Here is a 23,098-nt window from a genome sequence, read left to right as displayed (position 1 = left end):
AAGTAAACATCAGAAGACAATGATCACCATGCAAACAGCTTGGTTATTTATAGCAGAGGTGTCAAAACGGTTCCATGGAGGTCAGAGTGTCTACGGGTTTTCGCTCTCACCATGTACTTGATTAATTAGGTCACTAATTGGTTAGTTTCTACCCTCACCTGGTTGTTTAGGTTTGATCTGGGAACCAATGTATAGGAAAAACTTAAACCCGCAGACACTCGACCCTCCGTGGAACCATTTTGACACCCCTGTTTTATAGGGTGTGCTCATACTTCGCAACACTGTTATCAAATGCAGCCTTAAATTTTTTCCCCCAAGAGCAATGTAGGATTAAGTGCCTTGCCCAGGGACACAACAACAATTGGCCCAGTCAGGATTCAAACCAGGAACCTTCCAATTACAAGCCTGACTCCCTAACCACTAATGCCTCTCATCAGTGTATATATATATTTCTTTTTTCATGCACCTTGCACTTTTTTGTTCAGTTTTCAGCATGGATTAAATAATAATTTGCTACATCTCAGCTTCCTTAATTTTTGTTCTGACATGAACTCTGAAGTTTGAGACTTTATAAAGCAATGTTTCCCAATCCTGGTCCTTGCCACAGAGGACTCCATGTTCTAGAGACCTTTAAAAATACAGAATGCACCTGAGCTCAATTTGGAGTGTCATTGCAAAGGGTCTGAATACTTACCCAGATGGGCATTTTAGTTTATTTTTAACAAATTGGCACAAATTTCTAAAAACATGTTTTTGCTTTAATCAATTATAAATTGAGTCTATAAGATAACATATGAAAATAGTTAAGGGGTCTGGATACTTTCGAAAGGCACTGTGTGGCTATATAATAGACCAAAATCAACTCCATAGTTCTGAGGGCAACCTCTTCTGAAGGCTTATAGACCCTGGATGAAGAAGGGCAACACAGACAAGATACAGTTTGAATGCTTTATTGAGGAGGCGGGTTAATGTAGAAAAGGAGCAAACTCTCTTTTGTAAGCACCTTGATACAAATTCTCTGTAGTAAGCACCTTAATGGGCAATTGATAGCTGGATCTCGAAGGACTCCTGATAAACAAAAATACATGGATGAGTCCAAAATGGCAACCTATTCCTTATATAGTGCACTTCTTTTGACCAAGTGGCCATAGAGCTCTAGTTAAAAGTAGTGCACTGTATAGGGCGGGGTTTCCAAATTCTTAACGTAGCAGGAGTAAAAGAAACCCCTGAGCACAGTCTCTATATCCTGTCTGGGGAGGATGCAGATTCTGTATCCCTGGAAACCAGATTACTCCAGGTTCTAACGACAGCACCAAGGGTGCCCAACTCTAGTCCGGGAGTACTCCCAACATTATTTTTTGTGGCCCCCAGTCAACCACATGCACGCGCTCTTTGTTGCTTAAACTTTTGCTACAATTTATTGTGAATGCCACATTTCCCCAAAGCATTCTTCAAAAGACGTTTGAGGTATGTTTGCTCCCATTTGGTGAGTGTGGTGAGGTGTGCTTGAAGCAATAAGTCACAGATTTAGAAGGGCAGTGGCCACAGAGCTTTAGATCTCCCACAACCTGACCCCTCACCGGTTTTAAAACTACTCATTCAGTACAGCACCATTTTTGTTCAGTTGAACACTCCAGAACGTTGAAATGTACTGAACACAGCCCTTGTCAACCAATCAAGCCTTCAATACATTTTTGAGGGCAACAACAAGTGTCTGTGGGTACTGGAGGACTGGAGAAACAATGGTAAAGATAATAGGGTGCCTTTTATGGATCCATTTCTGTAGTAGAACGGTACAGGTTTAGAATGGAAAATCACTTCGTTCACTGACACCAACATTAGGAAGTTTTCAGTTAATGTATTGTAACTCATCCACTGGCCGTTACTTAAAAATAAAAATAACATCTTGGGGTTTTAGTCAGTGCACATACACATTGGCATTATTGAACATAAGTTAGACACAATTAGAGAAATTCTACAAATGCCGTTCCCTGGAAATTAGACAGAATTATCTTTAAACACTGGGTCAAACTGTCTAAGGCAACTTCAACTGTGATAGAAAAGATATCATCTAGAAGTATTCTTGTATAAAGCAGGAATGAAGCTACACAACATCACATTGCGCCCTTTTCCTTTCACACGGTCGAGTCCTCTTCCTTCAGGTCTGGCCAGGCCAGTCAAAGTACAAGTCAGTGTAACCTTTTTATCCTACATGTTACTGTGTCTGCCAGACACATCATATACACAGACAGACATACAATATAAATATGAGCAGACTTTCTTTCCGTCTCCAAGCCCAGGATGGGTCTCCAAACACACTGGCGGACTCTATTCTATTGGCTTTTCCAATTAAATCTCATTTTAAAAGGCATGACTCAAATTCGTTGACAGGGATCCATTTATAAATCTTTCTAATTAAACCATTTATGAAGAACATTTTCCTCGAAAAAAGAAAAAAAATATTAAATATATGCTGTTAACAATATAAACAGTCAACTTACATCGACCAGAGCATACCAAAACACTGCTTTGCACAGGTATCCTTCTTTGAGTGTTACTGGATCTGAAATACTAGAATTTAGAGTAAAATCTTACTATTAAATAGCTTGTCAATGTTTGTCATATGAATCTAAAGATTTTTTTTTTTTATCAAACATAACTACCTCAAAGTAGTACCTTAAGTCATAAAATACATTTTAGGACTAAACCTTGACCTTATGTAATCAAATAACTGGTGACAGGTCTGAGAAAGCATTTGATGTAAATTTTTTGCATCTTGTGACATGATTGTCAAGCCAGACCAATATTGGAAACATACATGTAGTTAATATCAAAATGATATACACAGAGCACACTATATTTAAACCAATTAGGAGGGAGTCTGTAATCAAAATAATTTATAACTCTTCACTCAAACAAGAAATGCCAAAGCATAAAATATATTGTCATCTTTGATTTACTAAAGATGTCCTCCAAAAGAGGGAACTATGTTTGAAAATCCTCAATACCTACACAACCTTTCAAAAGTTTTGAGTCACTTAGAAATGTCCTTGCTTTCCAAAGAAAAGCATATTTTTTTGTCCTCTAAAATTACATCAAATTGATCATAGTACATACAGTGTAGGCAGTGATAATGTTTTAAATTACTAAAGAACATTTTGTTATGGAATATCTACACTGGTGTAGAGGCCCATTATCATTTTAAAAGGCTAATTGATCATTAGAAAACCCTTTTGCGATTGTGTTAGCACTGCTGAAATCTGGCAAATTTGAAGGACACTTATTTAAATTACAAATCATTATTTCTAAGCTTGGGAATTATATTTCTTATTCATTCTGCTATATCTCCTATTCAAACTAATGTCATGTACGTTTTAATGGAAAATTAGGACATATTTAATTACCCCAAACTTTTGAAACGATAGTGTATAGTTTCCCAATTATCTGTAGGTTTTATGTTTGTATGCATACACACTTCATATACATTAAACACCTGCCAGTAAAATAAACTTGGATGTTCCTTGTCTTGAAACTGTATGGGGATTCAAACAGTGGTCAACAAGGCCTCATATGTATGCATGTTTTCATTCCAAACAAATAATGAATTATATTAAGTTAGTAGTGAACGCAAAATTGTTCAATCCATGTAAAAAGGTCATACATAAGAGTGCAATTTGCTGAATGGGATATTAAGAGCCTAACTGGGAACAAAATATACCTTGCACTATGGGGTCAACTGAGAAAACCTTAGTCCGAAGCTTCAACAATAAAAAATAATATTTGTAATTATTAACATTGCAAAGCATAAAACAGGATAAAAACAAGGAGGTGAAAGAGTGGCTGGAGTCTCCTTTGGGCTCGGGTGGACTAAAGACCTCCATCCGTCTGGCTCTGCATTCAGCCCTGGTGACTGGGTTTTGGGTGTGCCAGTTTCCAGAACACACCATCTGCGCTTGTCTGTCTTTCGAGGTGTGTGTGTGTGTGTGTGTGTGTGTGTGGGGGGGGGGGTTCCGGCATCCTACGTGTTCCAGCAACTTAAGTAAGCCCGCCGTCCTTTCCAAAAACAACGAGAAAACAAATGATATTATCATTCATAAATTGACCACAACAGTTGAGTCCTTGGGGTGTGAGGATACTGGGTATGTACACCAGGCTATGAGGGACGGGGGGGCATGGAGTGGGCGTACGGGGCCTGTTTGGAGGTACCCCCGTTACGGGGCGACCCTCATCGTATCCTCCACCCCGGCCCTCTGTGGGGTTCAGTTCGTGGGAGCACGCCTGGGCGTACGGCCGGTAAACACAGCACGGCTCCGCTCACAAGTTCTTGGTGTTCATGTGTGTTTTGTAATGCTTCGTCAGGTGGTCGCTCCTCATGAACCGTTTCTGACACTGGTTGCACTCAAACCGCTTGTCTCCTGCAAGAACAAGAGGGAAACACGTGAGCGGCTGAATTTTGCCGCATGGCACGGAGCCGCGGCGGGTCGGTGCCATTATTCTCTGGCTCGGGGGAATCTCCACTGAAATGCCTTGCGTGTCAAGGGCCCTGGTGAATTGTGCAAAACTAACATGCACGCTTCCCGCGTGAGCGCCGAAATGCGGGTTGGTTTGTTGACTGACTTGCGTCAATTGCTGTGTAAATATAACTCCTGTGTCCTGGGACAGGTTCAGTAAGTGGAAAATGTTTTGAAAACAGAGGGGGCGGGGACACAGAATCATGGCTATCCATTGCGGAAATGTTTTGCCAATGTGCCTTATAGAACGACACCGACCTACACTTATTCTACAGTGTCCTAGCGTGTGTCATGCTCCGGGAGACAGACCTGTGTGCGTCCTGGCGTGGCGCTGCAGCTCGTCGCTACGTGTGAAGCGTTTGCCACAGAAGACCCAGTTGCAGACGAAGGGCCGCTCGCCAGTGTGCAGGCGCACGTGCGCCCGGAGGAGGGAGGTTTTCCGGAACAGCTTCTCGCATCCTGGGATGTGACAGATGTGCTTCCTCTTCCCCACCTCGCCAGGCCTGCCAATCAAAAAACACAAGCAGATGTTTTTACCATCCCTGCTTAGGGCACATATTATTAGCAGTGGGATGTAATGTAGGTGTTTTCAACCATGTCTTTTCGCTACCCTGCCCCCCCCCCCCCCCCCCCCCCCCGATTTGACAAAGACAGTCAACGTTTGCCATTCAGTTTGTATCAACCAATCCAATTAAATAATACCTCCGTGAAAATGAATTGGAAATGCGTAACATTTGTTTATCTCCCCATGCCACGTGGCCACAACTGGCTTTAGTTAGGTAGCACCCGCCACTTGCCTCTTCTCCGCGTCCTTACAGTTGGGGCAGGTGCAGGCCATGCGGCGTTTCTTTTCCCCAGGCTGGCTGCCCGGCAGCTCCAGGGACAGAGTCTGCTCCATCTGGACCGGCTGGCCCTGGGAGGTCACCCCGCTCAGCTGGAGGGTCCCGCCCTGCACCGTCTGAACAGTGAGGTGCTGCTGGCCTGAGACGGCAGGGGAGACAGGCTAACACTTATAACAGGCAAGCACCTATAACAGGCTAGCACATACACCGATCAGCCTTAACATTATGACCACCTGCCTAATATTGTGTAGGTCCCCCTTTTGCCGCCAAAAACCCCCTGACCTGTCGAGGCATGGACTCTACTAGACCTCAGAACGTGTGCTGTGTTATCTGGCACCAAGACGTTAGCAGCAGTCCTGTAAATTGAGAGGTGGGGCCTCCATGGATCAGACTTGTTTGTCCAGCACCTCCCACAGATTCTCGATTAGATTTAGATCCGGGGAATTTGGAGGCCAAGTCAACACCTTGACCTCGATGTTGTGTTCCTCAAACCATTCCTGAACCATTTTTGCTTTGTGGCAGGGTGAATTATCCTGCTGAAAGAGACCAGTGCCCTCAGGGAATTCTGTTGCCATGAAAGGGTGCACAAGGACTGCAACAATGCTCTGGTAGGTGGTATATATCAAAGTAACATCCACATGAATGGCAGGACCCAAGGTTTCCCAGCAGAACATTGCCCAAAGCATCACACTGCCTCTGCTGGCTTGCCTTCTTCCCATAGTGCATCCTGGTGCCATGTGTTCTCCAGATAAGCGATGCACGCGCATCCAGCCATCCACGTGATGTGAAATAAACACGATTAATCAGACCAGGCCACCTTCTTCCATTGCTCTGTGGTCCAGTTCTGATGCTCACATGCCCTTTGTAGGCGCTTTCGGCAGTGGACATTGGTCAGCATGGGCACCCTGACTGGTCTGTGGCTACGCAGCCCCATACGCAACAAACTGCAATGCACTGTGTTCTGACACCTTTCTATCAGTACCAGCATTACCTTTTACAACAATTTGAGCTACAGTAGCTCGTCTGTTGGATCAGACCACACAGGCCAGCCTTCGCTCCCCACATGCATCAATGAGCCTTGGCCACCCATGACCCTGTCACCGGATCACCGCTTTTCCTTCCTTGGACCACTTTTGATAGGTACTGACCACTACAGACCAGGAACACCCCACAAGGGCTGAAGTTTTGGAGATGCTTTGACCCAGTCGTCTATCCATCACAATTTGACCCTTCGCTCAGATAATATTTCCTGCTTCTAACACATCAACTTTGAGGACAGAATGTTCACTTGATCCCTACTATACCCCAGCCACTGACAGGTGCCATGATAACGGGATTATCAGTGTTATTAACATCACCTGTCAGTGGTCATAATGTCATGGCTGATTGGTGTTACCAGGTTAGCACATATACCAGGCTAGCACATATAACAGGTTAGCACTAATAACCGGTTAGCATATATCAAACTCATAAATAGTTTCTGAAAAGACTGGTCAGATATACACTCACAAACAGGCATGACCTTGCCAAACGTTCATTTCAGATGTGTTTGCCTCAGGTAGGACAAAGAAAAGCCACACACCTCCGGCGTTCGTGATGGTCACCGGGACCCCCTGCACCTGGACCCCGTTGATGTTGATGGTCTGGACGGCCTGGCTCGTGGAGGTGAGCTGGGCCGCGTTCAGCGCTAACAGCCCCCCCGCTGGAGCGATTTTGGGTAGGGTTCTCTCCTTCCTGCCTCCCGCCAGCGTCCTCTTGGTCCCGCCCACGGACGACAGGGTGGTGGTGATCGAGCTGGAGGGGGCTGTTGGCGTGGAAATTGTGGTTTCCTGGAGTTGCAGTGTCTGCCATTCGCCTGATTCCGTTTTGATCAGGAGCTGAGAGGAGCACAGGTGTTTGACTAATTACAAATGACAACTGTGATAGCAAATACTACCAGCACTTAAATCACAACCAACCTGTCAGATTAGGACACATTTCTGTATAAACCACTTGTATGGTTTCATCCTGAAAAACTGTAAAGAAGCGATGTGGTTGCTGTATTCATTTGGGACTACATTGGCTACTGCAAACAGACAGATTTATATACCAGATGGGATCCTAACAACCAGTCATAGACCGGTCATTCTGCTCCGAGGCAAGACAACAGTGTCTGTGTACCTGGGTGGGCTCTGGCTGCAGGCTGGGCGCCGGCTGTCTCTGAGGGACCTGGGGCAGGGTGGCGGAGGCGGCCTGCACCACCTTCAGGGCCTGCTGGGGGATCTGGACCACCTGCTGCTCCTGTTTCTGCTGCACCAGCTGAACCAGCTGCTGCTGACCTGACCCAGGGTTCTGGACAATCAGGAGCTGGTTGCCCGCCTGGGGTGAACACAGAGGGCACAGCCGTGAGGGAAGAGCCGGAACCCTTCTTCACTGACTCACACAAGGAAACCTTAACATTGGAAGTGTTTCATAGTATACTGAATAATGGATATAAAACACATGACTGTTGACAGACTGTTTTGACTCAAGCAGCTGAGCCAGGATATTGAGTCTTACCCTACAACAAAACACATTGTCACTCTCGGAACATCCTACTTTCCAGGATTTTTTTTAAATCTAATTTCCCCATGAATAAACCAAGCAACATAAAAGCTCATTCATTACTAAATTATGGATCTGATATCAAAACATCTGAATTAAAAACTGCATGTCGGCTTACTCTGCTTACTGTTTTACTTGCCCTACCAGATAGCCACCAGTCTGGTGGTTGACACATTGCCCAATACTTTGCTGTCTTGTGCTGGCTGGTTACTTTGTAGCTACACATTGCCAACCAAATGGGCTACCGGTTCCATTGTGCATGCGTAGTCTAATCCCCTGTCTTTTAATTGAAGAGCAATTATATGATCAAGTACCTCTGATTAAAATTGGTCAAATTGTCTTAAACCGTCATAGATAAAAAAAGAGAACCAACAGTATAAATGTATGTAAACAAAGTTAAATCATCAAATCTGGCGAAGGTTTACACCCGACAGCAACAACATACAAACACCTGAAAAACACAACAATATATATATAACAAATACCTGAATAATATTCTCCCCTGCCTCAATCAATATAGTCTCCATCTGCTCAGGTAGCGGGGAGGCGGGCTGTGGGGGAGGGGCTGCCGCCACCAGCTTCTTCCTCCCTCTCCTGCCCTTGGTGGGTGGGGGAGGAGCCGCCGCCGGCTCCTCCCCGGTGGCTACGTTGAGGGGCAGAGTGAGTCCGCTGGGCAGCCGCACCATGTTGGCCGCGTTGGGTTTCCGCCCCCGGGGGGACGGCTTAATGGCCACCGCCTTCTGCGTGTTGACGGGCGTGGCGGCTGGCTGCGGAACAGTTATGGGCGTGGTGATGATGGCCTGGTTGGTGCCCGGGATGAGCTGGATCTGTCCTCCCTGCGGCATCATTTGGATGGTCTGGGTGCCCCCCAGCTGAGGCACCACCTGGTACTGGATGTTAGAGGCGGTGTTGGGGCGCCCGGGGCTCTGCTGGATGGTGAGGACGATGGGGCTGCCTGAGCTGTTGGAACCCAGGCCAGCAGGAAGCTGGATCACATTCCCTTTGGTGGACAGGAAGCTCAGGTTCTTGGGCGGGGCGGGGGCGATTGGAGCAGGCTTGATGGGAAGGAGGCGACGGGGCTGGGGCTGGGCTGGGGGAGCGCTGACAGGAGCCTGGGCAGCAGGGGGGCCAATTTTACTACAGGTGGCAGCCAAAAGGGCAAGGGGAGAGGGCTGGGAGTCCTGTGGAGAGGAACAAAAAGGTTTGGGGGTAGATCTAGGGAATTGACCATGTTTATCATAAAGGACGTTTTGCTCCCCCATTGTAAATTAAAACCTAACTACAATCTGTATGAATCACAATATGCTGGCAGCAATGGGCCGCAAATGGGATTGGGTCAACTGTATTTCCATTCACTTCAGGAAGAACACAAACATTGTACATCAAACAAGTATTCACAGAGAAGGAGAAAAATAAACAGTATTGTTGTTAAGTCTATTAAAAAGAAGTACCCTTAAAACATGCACACTATTAATTTCAAACCAGGAACCAACTGGTTTATTAAAGCATTAGTACATTGCTTAATACTAGAATTAAGATAAACCTTCAATATGGAAGATGTTGACTATACTACTAACAGAAATACAAGCAGAAATTAGCAGAAAACATCTGCAGTTAATGTTTCAAATATTTTTGTATTTTGACTGCTTGAGATATTTCCCAATTAAACATTCTTGCTGGTATGTTCATCAGTCTGCATTGATGTCTTGTCTCCACATACTCGCTTTAGACACTAAATCATTGGTCACCTTACCTACTTTGTTGGATAATACCTGTTGTAAAGGAATCAACCAACTGAGACCTAATGGAGCTTGACAGCCAACCAAATGTGGGATACCTCTTTTTGCTCGTTACTCTATGAACTTATTTAAATAGCTTAAGCATTTCATGTGTTAACCCTCAACCAGTAGCCTAGTATAGCAACAGGGTGCCTTTAGAAAAAAGTGGACAAGTTGGCTGTGGAGCTGAAATGGGGAAACAATGCAATAAATCAATCAGCAGGATGGCCATTTGATGTACATGCCGAGCACTTTTGAAGTTTCTCTTTTCAACATATTTATCAGCCTCTACATCTCAGTTGGTACAGCATGGGGCCCATAATTTGGTTTTGACTCCTGGGACCACCCACAGGTAAAATGTATGCATGCATGAAGTAAGTCACTACACAACACCACGTTCTTTTAAGAGATGAAAATTGCATGTGCCTATTAGCCAAGTGGTTTCTTGGACTACCACCATTCTTTCACGTTTTACTTTTAAATATTACATGTTTTTATTACGATATTACAGCTGTTATGATATGACATGTCAATAATTAATAGTAATATTCAATATACATATATCTATTTATCACAAGACATGTACATCTCTAAATAATCCAAAATGTTCTGATATGTAACTAACAGACCATTGATTTTTTTTTTTAAATAATGTTAGGATAACTACATATCTTTTGTTTGTTTAGCACCAACCCTTGGGTTCAGCTCTAAAGTTAAGCGGAAAAAACTAGCCACATTCATAGAGTACCTCAAGTGTTACAACTGAGAATAACATGCACCATCTCTGACTCACTTGAGAGGAAGTCGCGGAGGGCTGGAGATACTCGCTTGGACTGACAGCAACAGTGGTAGCCATACTGTCCTGTTGATCTGCAAAACACATAGAAACATATACTGAATACGCATGGTTTGTGTGTAATGCATATCAAGTACTGTATTTGTCGACATCTCAGCTGCAGATATTCAGGAAACTGGCAAATCTAAGGTAGCTGTTTTGAACAAAAAAATAGTATAAAATTGCACAGAGGAAAATGAGGCACAGCATTACTCAGTGATAGAGAAGTTGTGGCTGGCTGGGTGGCTAGATTCACCCTGTGACTGCCAATTTCTGGGGACGTACGTGTATATTGCGTGCCATTTAACCCATACTAAAAGTTCGGGTTTATGCTCAAAAAGATTGCTAGGGACATGCATAGCCAACTATGGCATGGGATGTATTCATTTCAACAAACATCACGTTTAATTTGCATTTCTTTAGCAAAAGCAAACCTAATGAAACAGGGAGGGACTGTTTCGTCAAAGAGAATTGCTATTGGACTGAAAGCAGGTGGGTACCTCCCTGTTTCGTTCTGTTTTTTCTGTTGAAGAAACGCTTCACCACTTAAACGTTTTGTTTGGCGAAAGGAATACACCCCTTGTCTACGAAGTACATACCTAATTAAAAAGCGCTAAGCAAAACTACAGTACTAGGATAGCTAGCTAAACTCTTACTTGAGTAGTGAGTTAGTGATACTTGCACAGTGCCTGACTTACAAACAGCTCGCGCGTGATAATGTATCAGGTGAAATGTTAGTGTGCAAATATGATGCGGTTTAAGCGATTCAGTGAAACAGTGTGACTGTCTCTTTAAAATCTAGTATTTTGTGGTTAGGAAAAAAAAAAACAATTTGAGCGCGGCCTGAAAATAGCGCCGCCATCAAACGAGTACAGACACTATACAGCTTGCTAGCGACATGGTTAGCTAGTTATTTGGCAGGCAGAAATTAAACGGGCTACCTAGCATAGCAAACACTTTCTGGTGCAGCTGACTTTTTTAACTGATGAACGAGAGACAGTGGAGATACGTGCATGCATCATTTGTTTTACTCTGAAATATCGAAAACTGTTAACACCAGTGTATAACTAAGAGTAGTTGGAATTACAAACAGCATTCAGCTGCATTGGCTAACATGCTAGATACGCATAGCAAGTCAAACTCTTTGATACTGAAATGGGCAGCCCTTTTCCGGAAGTGAATAGCTAGCTAGCACAACGCTCCTTCTCAACCTCAAACATATGCATTTACAGCACAAACTGTTCGACGTGTTTTGTTTAAGGAAGGCAAATTGTTTTACGAAGTACAATGTAATATAAACACCAATGTTTTAATTCCTACCCACCGCTCATGACGACATTCGCTCTCCGTGAGCCTTCAAGAGCAAGCCCCTGGAAGATTCCGCCCACGCTCATGGACCAATCCACGTGCCATTGTTCGATGAAGGATGCCACCGCCAGCCAATCGAGATAAGGTCTCGTTGTGATTGAAATTCAGTTTAGCCAATGGAAAACCGGAATCCTGTCACAGCCGTCGATGGACGCTATTTTAACCAATCGAGAATAGAGATTATGATCAATAGGGCGGGTTTTAAGAGAAAAGGTGTAACGGGCCGAGGGCCTATTATAATAGACTTACATTTAAACGACGTCTACAATGTCCAGTAAGAGCTCTATAAGACTAGTCGGTCAAACTCAGAATGACAGCCATTTTGATCAATGAGCTTGTTTCAAGTCATTTGAATCAGATACTACCAGCGCCAAAAACAGAGATATGTTATTATTAGAATGGACAAGTTACTCTATGATAGTCAACACCCAATAACAAGTTTCTGGATAAAAAGTATGAAGCTGATGAGCTGATCTGTAGTGATGTAGACTGGGGCACCATGCCTGGTAATTACGACTAGTGAATATTGTCTCTCACTTACAGCTTTGTAAATATACCAGGCAATAATAATCCACGGGGTAATATTGGCCTGCAATCAAGGCATATTATGGGTAATGATCAAGCAGGCCAAAGCACAAGGAGGAGGCTTGCATTTCAACTTATTCAACTATTTTGATGCCACTTTACACTCATTTCTAGTGGGCTACCCTTGTGAGGCCAGTTTTATTTACGACATTAATAATAAGAGTACGGACAAGCATTTGAAACTGGTTAGGTGCATTCCATTGCAACACAAATCATCAAGATTTGGCTCATTTGAATAATATAAATTATTAAACTCTTAGCGTAGGCACCTGCTCGGGCTGCTTGTCTTTATGAACTGGCATTTTTCCTGTTTTCCTCATTCAGTGTATATTTACACAACTGGATTCTCTCTACGGAGGCCAATAACCAACACTGCTGGCATCGTACCTGTCCAGTCCATCTGTTGTCCGTGCATAGATTTGGCCCACAGCATAGTAGCATGAGTGTATGAGCAGTCCTTTTTGACCAAGACAATGTTCATCAACCAAAAACACCCACACATGGAACCGACATGTATTATTCACAACACAAACCTACAGAGATGTACTCACTCCTCCACAAACACATGCGTGCGCACACAAACACTCACACACATACACACACTTCATGTATGCAACAGCAACACAACCACTTGATTACTAGGCCTCACTATGGTCAGTTTTCAGAATAAGAAATGTAACATTATTACGCAAAAGAGGGACATATTTTATTTCTCTTTTACTGAAAAGGCTGATCCTGTGGCCAGCTTGGAATACCGAGGAACAGGAATGATGAGCAAGATACAATCAGGGAATTTTTGACAATTAAAACAAACAAATAAAGATCAACTATGACCTCCTGGGGGCCAATTAGAATCCACAACAACCCTCACTGTGACAGGAGGGAAGGAAATAATGATAATACCCAACGAGAGTTGTACAAATGGACCAGTGCTTTAACTTCAATTAACAAGTACAGCCAATATTTGTCCAGGAATTGGTTCCAAATCTAGGTACAAGTCTGTTATTTTGTCCACTTTGTTGTAGGTTAGAACAGTCTTCCTCTGTCCATTCTCAATGAGGCCGTGTCCTTTTTTGTCCCTGCCCTTAGTGTTCACTCCGTTTCCCACATTCCACTACTCTTTCTTCTCATTTTCAAAGTCAAGAGAGGGACAGTTCATCTCTATGGGTCTCTATGAACTGCAGCTGATTGGATACAGGGTGTGCAGAGGACTCAACGGACTTATGCTGGAAGACTGACTGACCAGTAGAGACCTCCACCAGTTACGTCTGAGACTCTGCCTCTTGCTCTACTCCGGCCCCTGGTCGGATGCTCTTGATTGACAGGTACATCTCTTCCTCCGCGTCATAGTAGTAAAATTTCCTCAGGTACATGATCAGTGGTCTGAAACACAGAAATGGTCAAATGAGCAACCCCTTATGAAAAACAAATCCTATACCATCATGTTTGGCCAGTGAAGTACTTATTTTGCACATACACTAATATTCAAAAGTTTTTAGTTCACTTAGAAATGTCCTTGTTTTCGAAAGAAAATCTATTTTTGTATCTATTAAAATAACATCCAATTGATCAGAAATACAGTGTAGACATTGTTAATTTTGTAAATGACCGTAGTAGCTGGAAATTGCTGATTTGTAATGTAATATACATAGGCATAGAGGCCCATTTTAAGCAACAATCCAATGGCATGTTCTGTTTGCTAATCCAAGTTTATAATTTTAAAAGACAAATTGATCATTAGAAATGTAGACTAGTTGAGTATCTGGAGCATCAGCAATTGTGGGTTTGATTGAAAAATGGCTTCTGAAACTTATCAATCTATACTTGTTCTGAGAAATGAAGGCTATTCCAATGTGACAAGAAACTGAAGATCTCATACAAAACTGTATACTACACCCTTCACAGAACAGTGCAAATTGGCTCCAACCTGAAGAGAAGAGGACAAATACATTAGTGTCTAGTGAGAAACTGACGCCTCACAGGTTCTCAACTGCCAGCTTCATTAAACAGTAATCGCAAAACACCAGTCTCGACATCAACAGTGAAGAGGCGACTCCAGGATGCTGGCCTTCTAGGCAGTGTTGCAAAGAAAAAGCCATATCTCAGACTGCCCAATAAAAAGAAAAGATTAAGATTGGCAAATGAACATAGACACTAAACCGAGAATTATGAAAAAAGCAGACAGACAAATCCAAGTTTGAGGTGTTCAGATCACAAAGAATACCAAGGCGCAGACCAAATGAAAAGATGCTTGAGGAGTGCCTGATGCCATCTGTCAATCATGGTGGAGGCAATGTGATGGTCTGGGGGTGCTTTGGTGGAAATAAAGTGGAAGATTTGTACAGGGTAAAAGGATTCTTGAAGAAGGAAGGCAATCAATTTGTTTTGCAACACCATACCCTGTGGATGGCGCTTTATTGGAGGCAATTTCCTCAATTACAACAGGACAATGTGCCAAAGCACAGCTCCAAACTAAGAACTATTTAGAGAAGAAGCAGTCAGTTGGTATTCTGTTGATAATGGAGTGGCCAACACAATTACTGAATCTCAACCCTATTGAGCTGTTTTGGAAGCAGCTTGACCGTATGGTATGTAAGAAGTGGCCATCAAGCCAATCCAACTTGTGAGAGGTGCTTCAGGAAGCACAGGGTGAAATCTTTTCAGATTACTTCAACAAATTGACAACTAGAATGCCAAAGATCTGTAAGGCTGTAATAGCTGCAAATGGAGGATTCTTTGATGAAAGCAAAGATTGAAGGGCACAATTATTATTTCAGTTAAAAATCATTATTTCTCATTTTGTCAATGACTATATTTCCTATTCATTTGGCTGTAATTCCTTTTCAAACTAATTTCATGTATGTTTTAATGGAAAACAAGGACATTTCTAAGTGACCGCAAACCTTAAAACAGAAGTGTAACTCTGTGAATGAAATGGGAATAACCATGTCAGTGATGATGTCAACGGGTTGCATATATGTTCTGTTGCCATAGTGCATCTTTACACTAAGTCCTGAAGCGCATCACTCATTTTTATTTATCATATTATTCAGATAATTCTTATTTAAACGAAAATAATCTGCAGAGATTCATACAGAGGAATGCTACACTACTGGCAGCATTTAAATGAATTGAGTCTGTACTTGGGCAGGGGCAGCTCCTGGATGTGATCGATGCGGACCATCTGTCTGATGCAGAAGCGGCATAGGTGCTGCAGGGACTTGACGTTGCTGAACCGGGACACCGGATAGAGCAGCTGCACCGGGGTCGGGGGTAGCCCTGGAACACACACAAACACACTTACAGCGGGCGCGAACAGTCGACACAAACTCTGGGCTTGGCTAACCGTAACTCTCCGCTAAGCGGCGTTTTTTGCGTAAAACATTTAATTGGAAAGGCTGTGTAGGAACGGCTGGGCTTTACCTGGCACACGCGATCGCAGGAAGTAGAGGAATTTGCCGTTCTTAGAGTGCATAATGGCCCGCTCGATGAACTCCACCACAGAATGACAGCGGTCCTCAAACTTGGGGTGACACCACAGGCTGAATGTCCCTGTAGGATGAGATGTGGACAGGCTCTGGGGGTTACACTGAACACTTTTATGTGGACATCAAAAATGAAAAAATAAATTGAATGAAACTTTGCAGTAACAGTTTATTTGATGGTTAAAGATATAATGGTATTTGTCAGTTGTTATAACCAGTATATATGTATATATATATTTTGAATTGAAATTTGTGCTGTATGTAACCATACCAAAGTCAATTTTTCACGAGCAAATTGTTTGTGGCTGACGGGGTCTCTAAACCATAAATAGGATTAACTGCCCGCCATCTGTGTGTCATGCATGTTTGCTGCACGACGAACGTGTCTGTATCTGAAAGAATCATGTTAGAAGCGCTTCAGGCGTTTAATTTGCCTGCATGTCTTTACGGTTGCACCCACTTTGTGTATAGGTGACTCACCGCTGTGCTCTGTGTGCGTGTGTGGGTGGGTGTGGGTGTGCGTGCGTGTGTGTGACCAGTACATATGACTCATCTCTGTAGTGCTCCATGCGTGTGTGGTGTGTGTGTGTGTGTTTCTCACTCACCTCTGTAGTGCTCCATGCGTGTGTGGTGTGTGTGTGTGTTTCTCACTCACCTCTGTGGGGCTCCATGCGTGTGTGGTGTGTGTGTGTGTGTGCGTGCGTGTGTGTGTTTCTCACTCACCTCTGTAGTGCTCCATGCGTGTGTGGTGTGTGACTCCCTGGGAGCGGAAGCTGAGGCTGAGGATGTAGCGGGGGTCGGAGCTGTCCCTCACCAGGAACGACCCGTCAGGCTTCCCCTTCAGCTTCATCTCAGCGTCCTCCCAGTTCATTGGGCCCCAGTACCAGCCACACTGGGGATTGACAGGCGGTGGATTATACACCAGTATCACGGACACACGCACAAAAGAGCGCGCGCACAGGCACTCTACGTGTGGTATGTAATACAAATGCAGATCTCAATTAGAGCGCTATCATAAATACAAAGGTTTATACGCAATATGTGATTGTGTTGACTGATGGACTGGTAGTGAGTTGATATGAATGAACACTTGGAATTGCGTTGCTCATACCTTCTCCAACTCCCTAAGGCTGGCTGTAAAGTTACTAGCCTCAGGCCGCCTCAGGGGACAGAGGATTGGGGGCGGGGCCAAACGGGAAGGGGGCGGGACTGAGATGAGCTGTGAGGAGGTGGAGTGAGGCAGGGCCCGTAAGAATGCATCTGAAACAAGAAGAAAAACAATCAGTTAGTTAATGCGGACGGTCATATGAATTAGTCGACATGAACGCATAGCTCACATTTGGTCTACGCCCGAAATTTGTATAAATTGGAGCTATCAAGATAAATCAACTTAGAATGATTAGAATAGAAGTGTTTCTCTTTCGGAGTTACTGGTTAGACAGACTGGGTACCATAATAACTCATTCTCAAGGCAAAAGGATGACTCCTCTGTATAGTCATGCCCTTCTACAAACACTAACAGTCATTCACTTAAGGGCTTTCCTTCAACCTTCACCGCGACACTCATGAGACTATCACTCTGCTTATGTCAGCCACTCTCTGAACTTGAGGTTTAATGCTACATATCTCACCAAGGCAGGTATTGGTTTTATTGGTACTGATCTATTCACAACACATTTCTGAATACAGGTTTAAATATATTTCATGAGGTCAGGTCTACTGCGTTCCACACCTTTCATACATGTAGCATACGGGCCCGTGCAACACTATACCCCAACCTCCGTCCCGTGTGGGCACCACGGCCCCCCAGCTCTCTGCATGGTGTCTTACCATTGAGGCTGATACTATGCTGGATGGTGGTGTGGGAAGGATGTGGAGGAGGAAGAGGCAGGGGGAGGGACTGCAGGGAGGCCCCCATAACACTCACTAGGAAGGGACCAGGCTGCGGCCCACCTATGTCATCTGGAACAGAGCGGGGAGGGGAGGGGCAGTTTTCAGACCACAGGGGGTTCTAGAAACCAGGGTTTTTCAACTCCGCTGCCCTGGACCACACTGTGTGAAGTTGTCCCCTCGCTCTATCCAAATCGTGTTTTTTTCTGGGTGAAGAACAAATGAATATGACGACCTGGTCCGCGTTCACTATGTAGATGGACTCTTTCCATTCTGAAGAACTTGATTAGTGGCTTTTAGCAAATAGGTTGCCGTGCACCTATCTAATATATTCAGAGCAGGAGAGGAATCTTGAAGACACAGTGGGGACCACCAGGAACAACGTTGAGAAAAATTGGTCTGTAAGGCCACAATACAACATCCCTCAAACGTATGGCTGTTGATGTGAGTGTGGCAGTGGGCTTCTGAGATACAGAGTAGAGCTATCATCACAGAATAGACATTTTGTGATCTAGCTTTCAGAATAAGGTGTTAATTAAGGTATACCAGAGTGGGGTGAGTGAGGGTGTGTAGGAATATTTTTGGGGTGTTAGTGTTCATAGGTGGAAATACAGTACAAACAGGAAGGTGTCTGTGAGAAAAGGATGGACACAGGGAAACAGAAGAATCGGGAGATGCAACAAGAGCGACTGAGAGGGAAACAGCGAAGCAGAAAGTACCTAGGAGACTGAGACTTCTGCGTGGCGGAGGTGGCGGTGTGGGAGGGTGCCGAGTGTTCAGGCCTCTCCGCGAAATATCCACATCCACCAAGGAAACAGTCTCACCTGCACCCAGAAATTGAAGGTGGGAAGAAAGTTAGGAACGGGGAAAAAAACGGTGAATACGACCGAGGTTCAAAGGCAGTTTCACACAGGGCACTGGTCTCTGCCCCTTTTTGTCTTCTCAGTCACATATCATTTGACCAATCATATCAGCTCTGACAAAGACCAGAAGCGATTGGTCAAAAATACCATATGGGGTGAAAAATATAAAAATTGTGGAGAGTGAGATACTTTCTGATCCATCACCCCAGAGGGAGAACCCCTTACCTGTGAAAGGAGCAAAGGAAGCAGGAGAAAAGGCACTTTGGGCCCTGGTCATTCGTGGTTGGCTGTGAAAGACCAAAGAAAACAGGAGTGAAGTACTTATGGAGGGATGGAGTGAAGAGGTGCTAGAGAAGGGAGGCATTTTAGTTACCTAAAGCAGTAAAAGTATATGCAAAGCACATAATCTAGAAAAGAGTGACAAAACCCTACATATTTTTATACAGTAGGCTTATCTGTATGATGACCATAAGAATTCTTAATTAGGGAATTCTTAAATATATGGAATGGTAATTGGACCACCATACCTGTCCACATCCTGCTCACCACCACTGGCCATATCCATCAGACTCCCAGCGGATGATATTGAATAAGCCACCGATGGCCTCTTATCCAGAAGGCTATTGGAGCCACTACAGCTTTTAGTTCTAAAAAGTTTGCTCAGACGTATTTTGAGTGAGCCCTTTCTGCTCTTCCCTGGAACTTTCAGTGTTTTCTCTACCGCGCTTCCCCGAACAGTTGGAGTCCGAGGCGCACTAGCGCACCTGTCAGCCCGCCTCCGGGGTGTCGATGTCTGGCTGAGGTTTGGACTGACTGGTTGTTCTGGGCTAACCTCATTCTCGGAAAATCCAGGTAGAATCGATCCCTCTGGGTTCTGTTCTGTGTCTCCAGCGGTCGCTTGTACTGGGTTGGGTAAGTTCCTGTGCAAGCCACATGCCGGTGCGTCGGGGTACGCCGACAGGCATGACTCTCCAGACATCCCTTCCACCTGTTTAGTCAATTCTACTTGAAAGCTGCTTAGTGAAAACGCGCCGGACATCTTTTGAATTCTGCGTGCTCGACTTTCATCCGAATCGTCCTCCGGGCAGTCAGTAATGCCCAGACCAGTCACGTCCCCAGAATCTAGCCCCTCCAGCACCAACAAAGCATCGCTAGTCTCCGTTGGATCATCCCGATGCCCCATCCCCGCTGGAGCCGACCCATGTGCACCCTGACACGAGCACTGGGGCATTTCCACTTCCTTGAATAATATCTTGGGTACCGCACCGAGTCCCAGCTCGCCGAACCTCCTCGCCAGGTCGAACACAGGTCCGTCGGGAAGCATCCCGGGTGTACAGCCCCAGTTTGATTCTATCATAGTTAGTGGGCTGGATTTATCCGATAAATGGGGCCAGTCTGGAGGATTGGTTATCAAACGGTGTCGATGGCAAAGTTCACCTTCTTCTATATCAGCCGCAACTGTGGATAATGTTACCCGGGGATGCAGACCCCAACTCTGGGCCATATGGTTCTGCTGTTGCACGTCGCCGGCACTAAGCGTATTGTTATTGGTGCCTCCACTTAGGTCGGAGGCAGAACTGGAGCACTTATCTAAGCCAATATGGTCCCTCGTTTGATTCCGATGGTCGGACTCACGCTCTAACATCCCCTCACCACCTCTCAATATGTTAGGAAACACCAGGATCTGAGGCCGTAAGCCGCCTCTATGTGCAAACTCAAAGCCCTGGGCCTCTATTGCGCTCTGTGGAGGAGGAACAGCCACGGAGGGTCTAGTCGCAATCACTCCGGAGTCAGGTGCCGCGTTTCCGCCGCTCTGCTGTGCATTGTTCAGCAAGGAGAGATGGCTGGGATGCGTGAGGCCTGTTGTGGGGTCTCTACCGAATTCCAAACCTGCTTTCATGTTGCTATGAGCCAAGACCTCTTTGCCGATTCCTGCCACCACTCCACTGGACGAAAGATTCCCATTCTCCTCGTCCAAGCGGTCATCTTCGGCCGCAGAAACCAGGCGCATCAAGACAAAATCAGGAGACATATCTTGTGCGTTGTTCATAATTATTCCTCAATTCGCGAAAGGGAATAAGCAATTTATGCACTTCACATAGCTACCGCCGTTTGATGGGTCCCGGCTGTCTTATAATAAAGGGCCAAACGGCAATCCATAAATATAGGCTAGGCTACGAGCGAATAAACTGTTTGAAGCGTTCTTTCATCATCTCGCAGATAATCGCCTACAATAAAACGACATACATTTTTATTCTAACGACGACCGCGCGAGCGCACACGAATATATCCAGCTTGCTGTTGTAAGCAGGCGAACCCTGGGGTCAAACATACGGTCTCATTTGCTAGAATAAAACCAACGGTCACTGACCACTCTCTCTCTTTCGCTCTCTCGCTCTCTCTGGTTCTCAGCAAAGCCCCACCCGCTCCCTCACTTCCGCAAATCCTATGCGTTCTGCGTTCGTTCACTGTGACCCTTGTCTCTCTGTGAAGATAGACTAGGCTACATCGGAATTAGTGCGTTGCATAGTAACATAATAAATGCAGCATTCACATTATTTCTTATTATCTTAATTGATTGGGGTGAATTAATTAATTAAATGCTATGTTTATTTTTGCTGTATTTATTGATTGCTCTAAAATGCAATATGGATTGATTTATTGCAAGGATCAGCATAATAACACCCCTAGCCTAGGATAGAATGTTTTTATACCCTATGCAAGAACTATTTTGCATTCAGTGCATGTCTTGGCAAATTATTGCATGACTTTAACAAATTAGTCCATTCTCTTCACTGCACAGCATAAAAATCGGCTGTGGGCAGTGCTGGTCCTCTGCCCCAATGCTGCCAGTCTGTTCTTGGCATTTCATCGACAAATCTTCGCCAACTTAAAAGCTGTATCAATTTCAATTCAATTTGGCACGGTGAAAATCAATCTAACGTTGAGCTATTAAAGTGACCGAGGAGATTAGTGGTGAAAAAGAACTAAAGTTCGGATTCGATTATATTCTAGCTATTCTGTTATTTTCCAGACAAAGCAATGTAGTCTGAATATCGTGGAAGAGAGAGTCCTCACAATTACTCTAACAACATCTTTTGATGTGAATGCATTTAAACCATACAGATTACTCAGCAACCCAAGTTTCACTCATTCAACTATTATGTTCTGTTATAGAATCAACTACTGAATGGAATAGGCATTCACCTGGGAAATCCCAACAATCCATTTCAAAAGACAAATCACGAATTCATATAATTAGACCTCTAATAACAATTTGACCACCACTGTCAGCCTTCATTGATCCAGAGAACTAGGCATCTCTAGACTGAATTCATTGTTTCCAATTAAAGTGATAAGACGTGATAGGGTAATTCTAGGGCTTTCTATCAGCGCAAGTACCATTGTCCTGAGCTTGACAGTATACATTTTAGCTGGCCAAGGCCTATCTCCCCTTGTTAGATATATCGGTTTTCAGGTTGCGATTAGTTTCCTCCACATGTCATAAATAAAATACATCAACTTGCAGACGGAGAAAGGGTAACAAAAGTGTCACCCATAAATCTAAATCATTCAGTCAGTCCACTGATTTTTTTTTTGTAAGGATAAAGCATTTACATCATTCAGCCAGGAGGTGGTACTACAGGCCACCACTGACGATAACCCCACTGCTTGAAGCCCTGTTGAATACAAATTATAATTGTAGAAGCAATGGACAGCCATTTGATCCCGTTTTAGTGCAAGTATGTAAACAACTACGTTGAAGTCAGCGAGAGGAGGCAAGTTAATGGCTTCATCATGATCACAGACATTTTGAATTCAAAAGCTGCTCATTCAAGTAATGTAGGGAAGGGCCATTATTGAAGGTTCTAAATCCATGGCTACATGCACAGTTATAACATTGATTGACTATATATAGGACATGTTGAGGCTAACCAAAGCTTACTGACCACTCATTGTCAGATTTAAATAGGTGCGAATAGGTGCCCTTCTAAGAGACTACTTAGAAACTCTGAAATACCTTCAGTAAATGCAAGCACGTGACAACACATAAACACACATTATGCATAGTTAATGACACGTGAACACACACATACTACACATGCTTAATAAAACACACAGATGAAAAATGAACACATAGTCACACATACACCCATACACCTTTATAACAGCCCCCCCCCCCCCACACACACACACACACACACACACACACACACACACACAAACACACATCCAGCCTCATTGTCTTTTACACACTCCACTGCAAAACCTCCCCTGCTCTGCAGTCCTGGGTGGGGGCAGGGGACCCAGAGGAATGGATGAGACCTCTTAGAAACCCGTTGCCATGGCACCGTAAC

The 23,098-nt window shown here is 44.3% G+C and overlaps 2 protein-coding genes across 3 annotated transcripts; both read right to left on the bottom strand.

Moving 5' to 3' along the window:
- Positions 1 to 940: 940 nt before the first annotated feature.
- sp2 (sp2 transcription factor) lies at positions 941 to 11,977 on the bottom strand. The gene is made up of 8 exons (XM_010889209.5): positions 11,874 to 11,977; positions 10,508 to 10,584; positions 8,422 to 9,117; positions 7,514 to 7,711; positions 6,936 to 7,230; positions 5,309 to 5,492; positions 4,821 to 5,014; positions 941 to 4,415 (listed from the first exon to the last, which is right to left on the bottom strand). The coding sequence occupies exons 1-8, from the start codon at positions 11,941 to 11,943 to the stop codon at positions 4,315 to 4,317; spliced, it is 1,815 nt and encodes a 604-aa protein (XP_010887511.1). The 5' UTR covers positions 11,944 to 11,977; the 3' UTR covers positions 941 to 4,314.
- A 1,209-nt stretch (positions 11,978 to 13,186) lies between these two features.
- socs7 (suppressor of cytokine signaling 7) lies at positions 13,187 to 21,256 on the bottom strand. 2 transcript variants are annotated; one of them, XM_013135358.3, is made up of 9 exons: positions 19,268 to 21,256; positions 18,966 to 19,027; positions 18,597 to 18,701; positions 17,818 to 17,949; positions 17,099 to 17,247; positions 16,711 to 16,879; positions 15,926 to 16,054; positions 15,646 to 15,781; positions 13,187 to 13,885 (listed from the first exon to the last, which is right to left on the bottom strand). In XM_013135358.3, exons 1-9 carry the CDS (start codon positions 20,788 to 20,790, stop codon positions 13,765 to 13,767), a joined length of 2,526 nt encoding a protein of 841 aa, XP_012990812.2. In that variant the 5' UTR covers positions 20,791 to 21,256; the 3' UTR covers positions 13,187 to 13,764. The 2 variants fall into 2 exon arrangements, with proteins under 2 accessions (XP_012990812.2, XP_012990813.2); XM_013135359.4 differs by lacking the exon at positions 17,818 to 17,949.
- Between the last annotated feature and the right edge of the window lie 1,842 nt (positions 21,257 to 23,098).

This window comes from Esox lucius, chromosome 9 (genome assembly GCF_011004845.1).
Source record: "Esox lucius isolate fEsoLuc1 chromosome 9, fEsoLuc1.pri, whole genome shotgun sequence".
Lineage (NCBI taxonomy): Eukaryota > Metazoa > Chordata > Actinopteri > Esociformes > Esocidae > Esox > Esox lucius.
Note: the sequence above shows the minus strand (reverse complement) of the source record. Positions and strands in the feature narration are given on the sequence as shown.

What these genes read in the sequence shown, in the direction of transcription:
- sp2 (XM_010889209.5), bottom strand. Translation starts at nt 11,943, where the DNA reads ATGAGCGTGGGCGGAATCTTCCAGGGGCTTGCTCTTGAAGGCTCACGG. An exon ending in TGCAGCCAGAGCCCACCCAG is followed by an intron (nt 7,231 to 7,513) that starts GTACACAGACAC and finishes TGCTCCTCTCAG; the next exon opens with CTCCTGATCAAAACGGAATC. An exon ending in TGTAAGGACGCGGAGAAGAG is followed by an intron (nt 5,015 to 5,308) that starts GCAAGTGGCGGG and finishes TTTGATTGGCAG; the next exon opens with GCCTGGCGAGGTGGGGAAGA.
- socs7 (XM_013135358.3), bottom strand. Translation starts at nt 20,790, where the DNA reads ATGAACAACGCACAAGATATGTCTCCTGATTTTGTCTTGATGCGCCTG. An exon ending in GCATAGTATCAGCCTCAATG is followed by an intron (nt 17,248 to 17,817) that starts GTAAGACACCAT and finishes TTCTTGTTTCAG; the next exon opens with ATGCATTCTTACGGGCCCTG. An exon ending in CCTGCGATCGCGTGTGCCAG is followed by an intron (nt 15,782 to 15,925) that starts GTAAAGCCCAGC and finishes TGTGTGTTCCAG; the next exon opens with GGCTACCCCCGACCCCGGTG.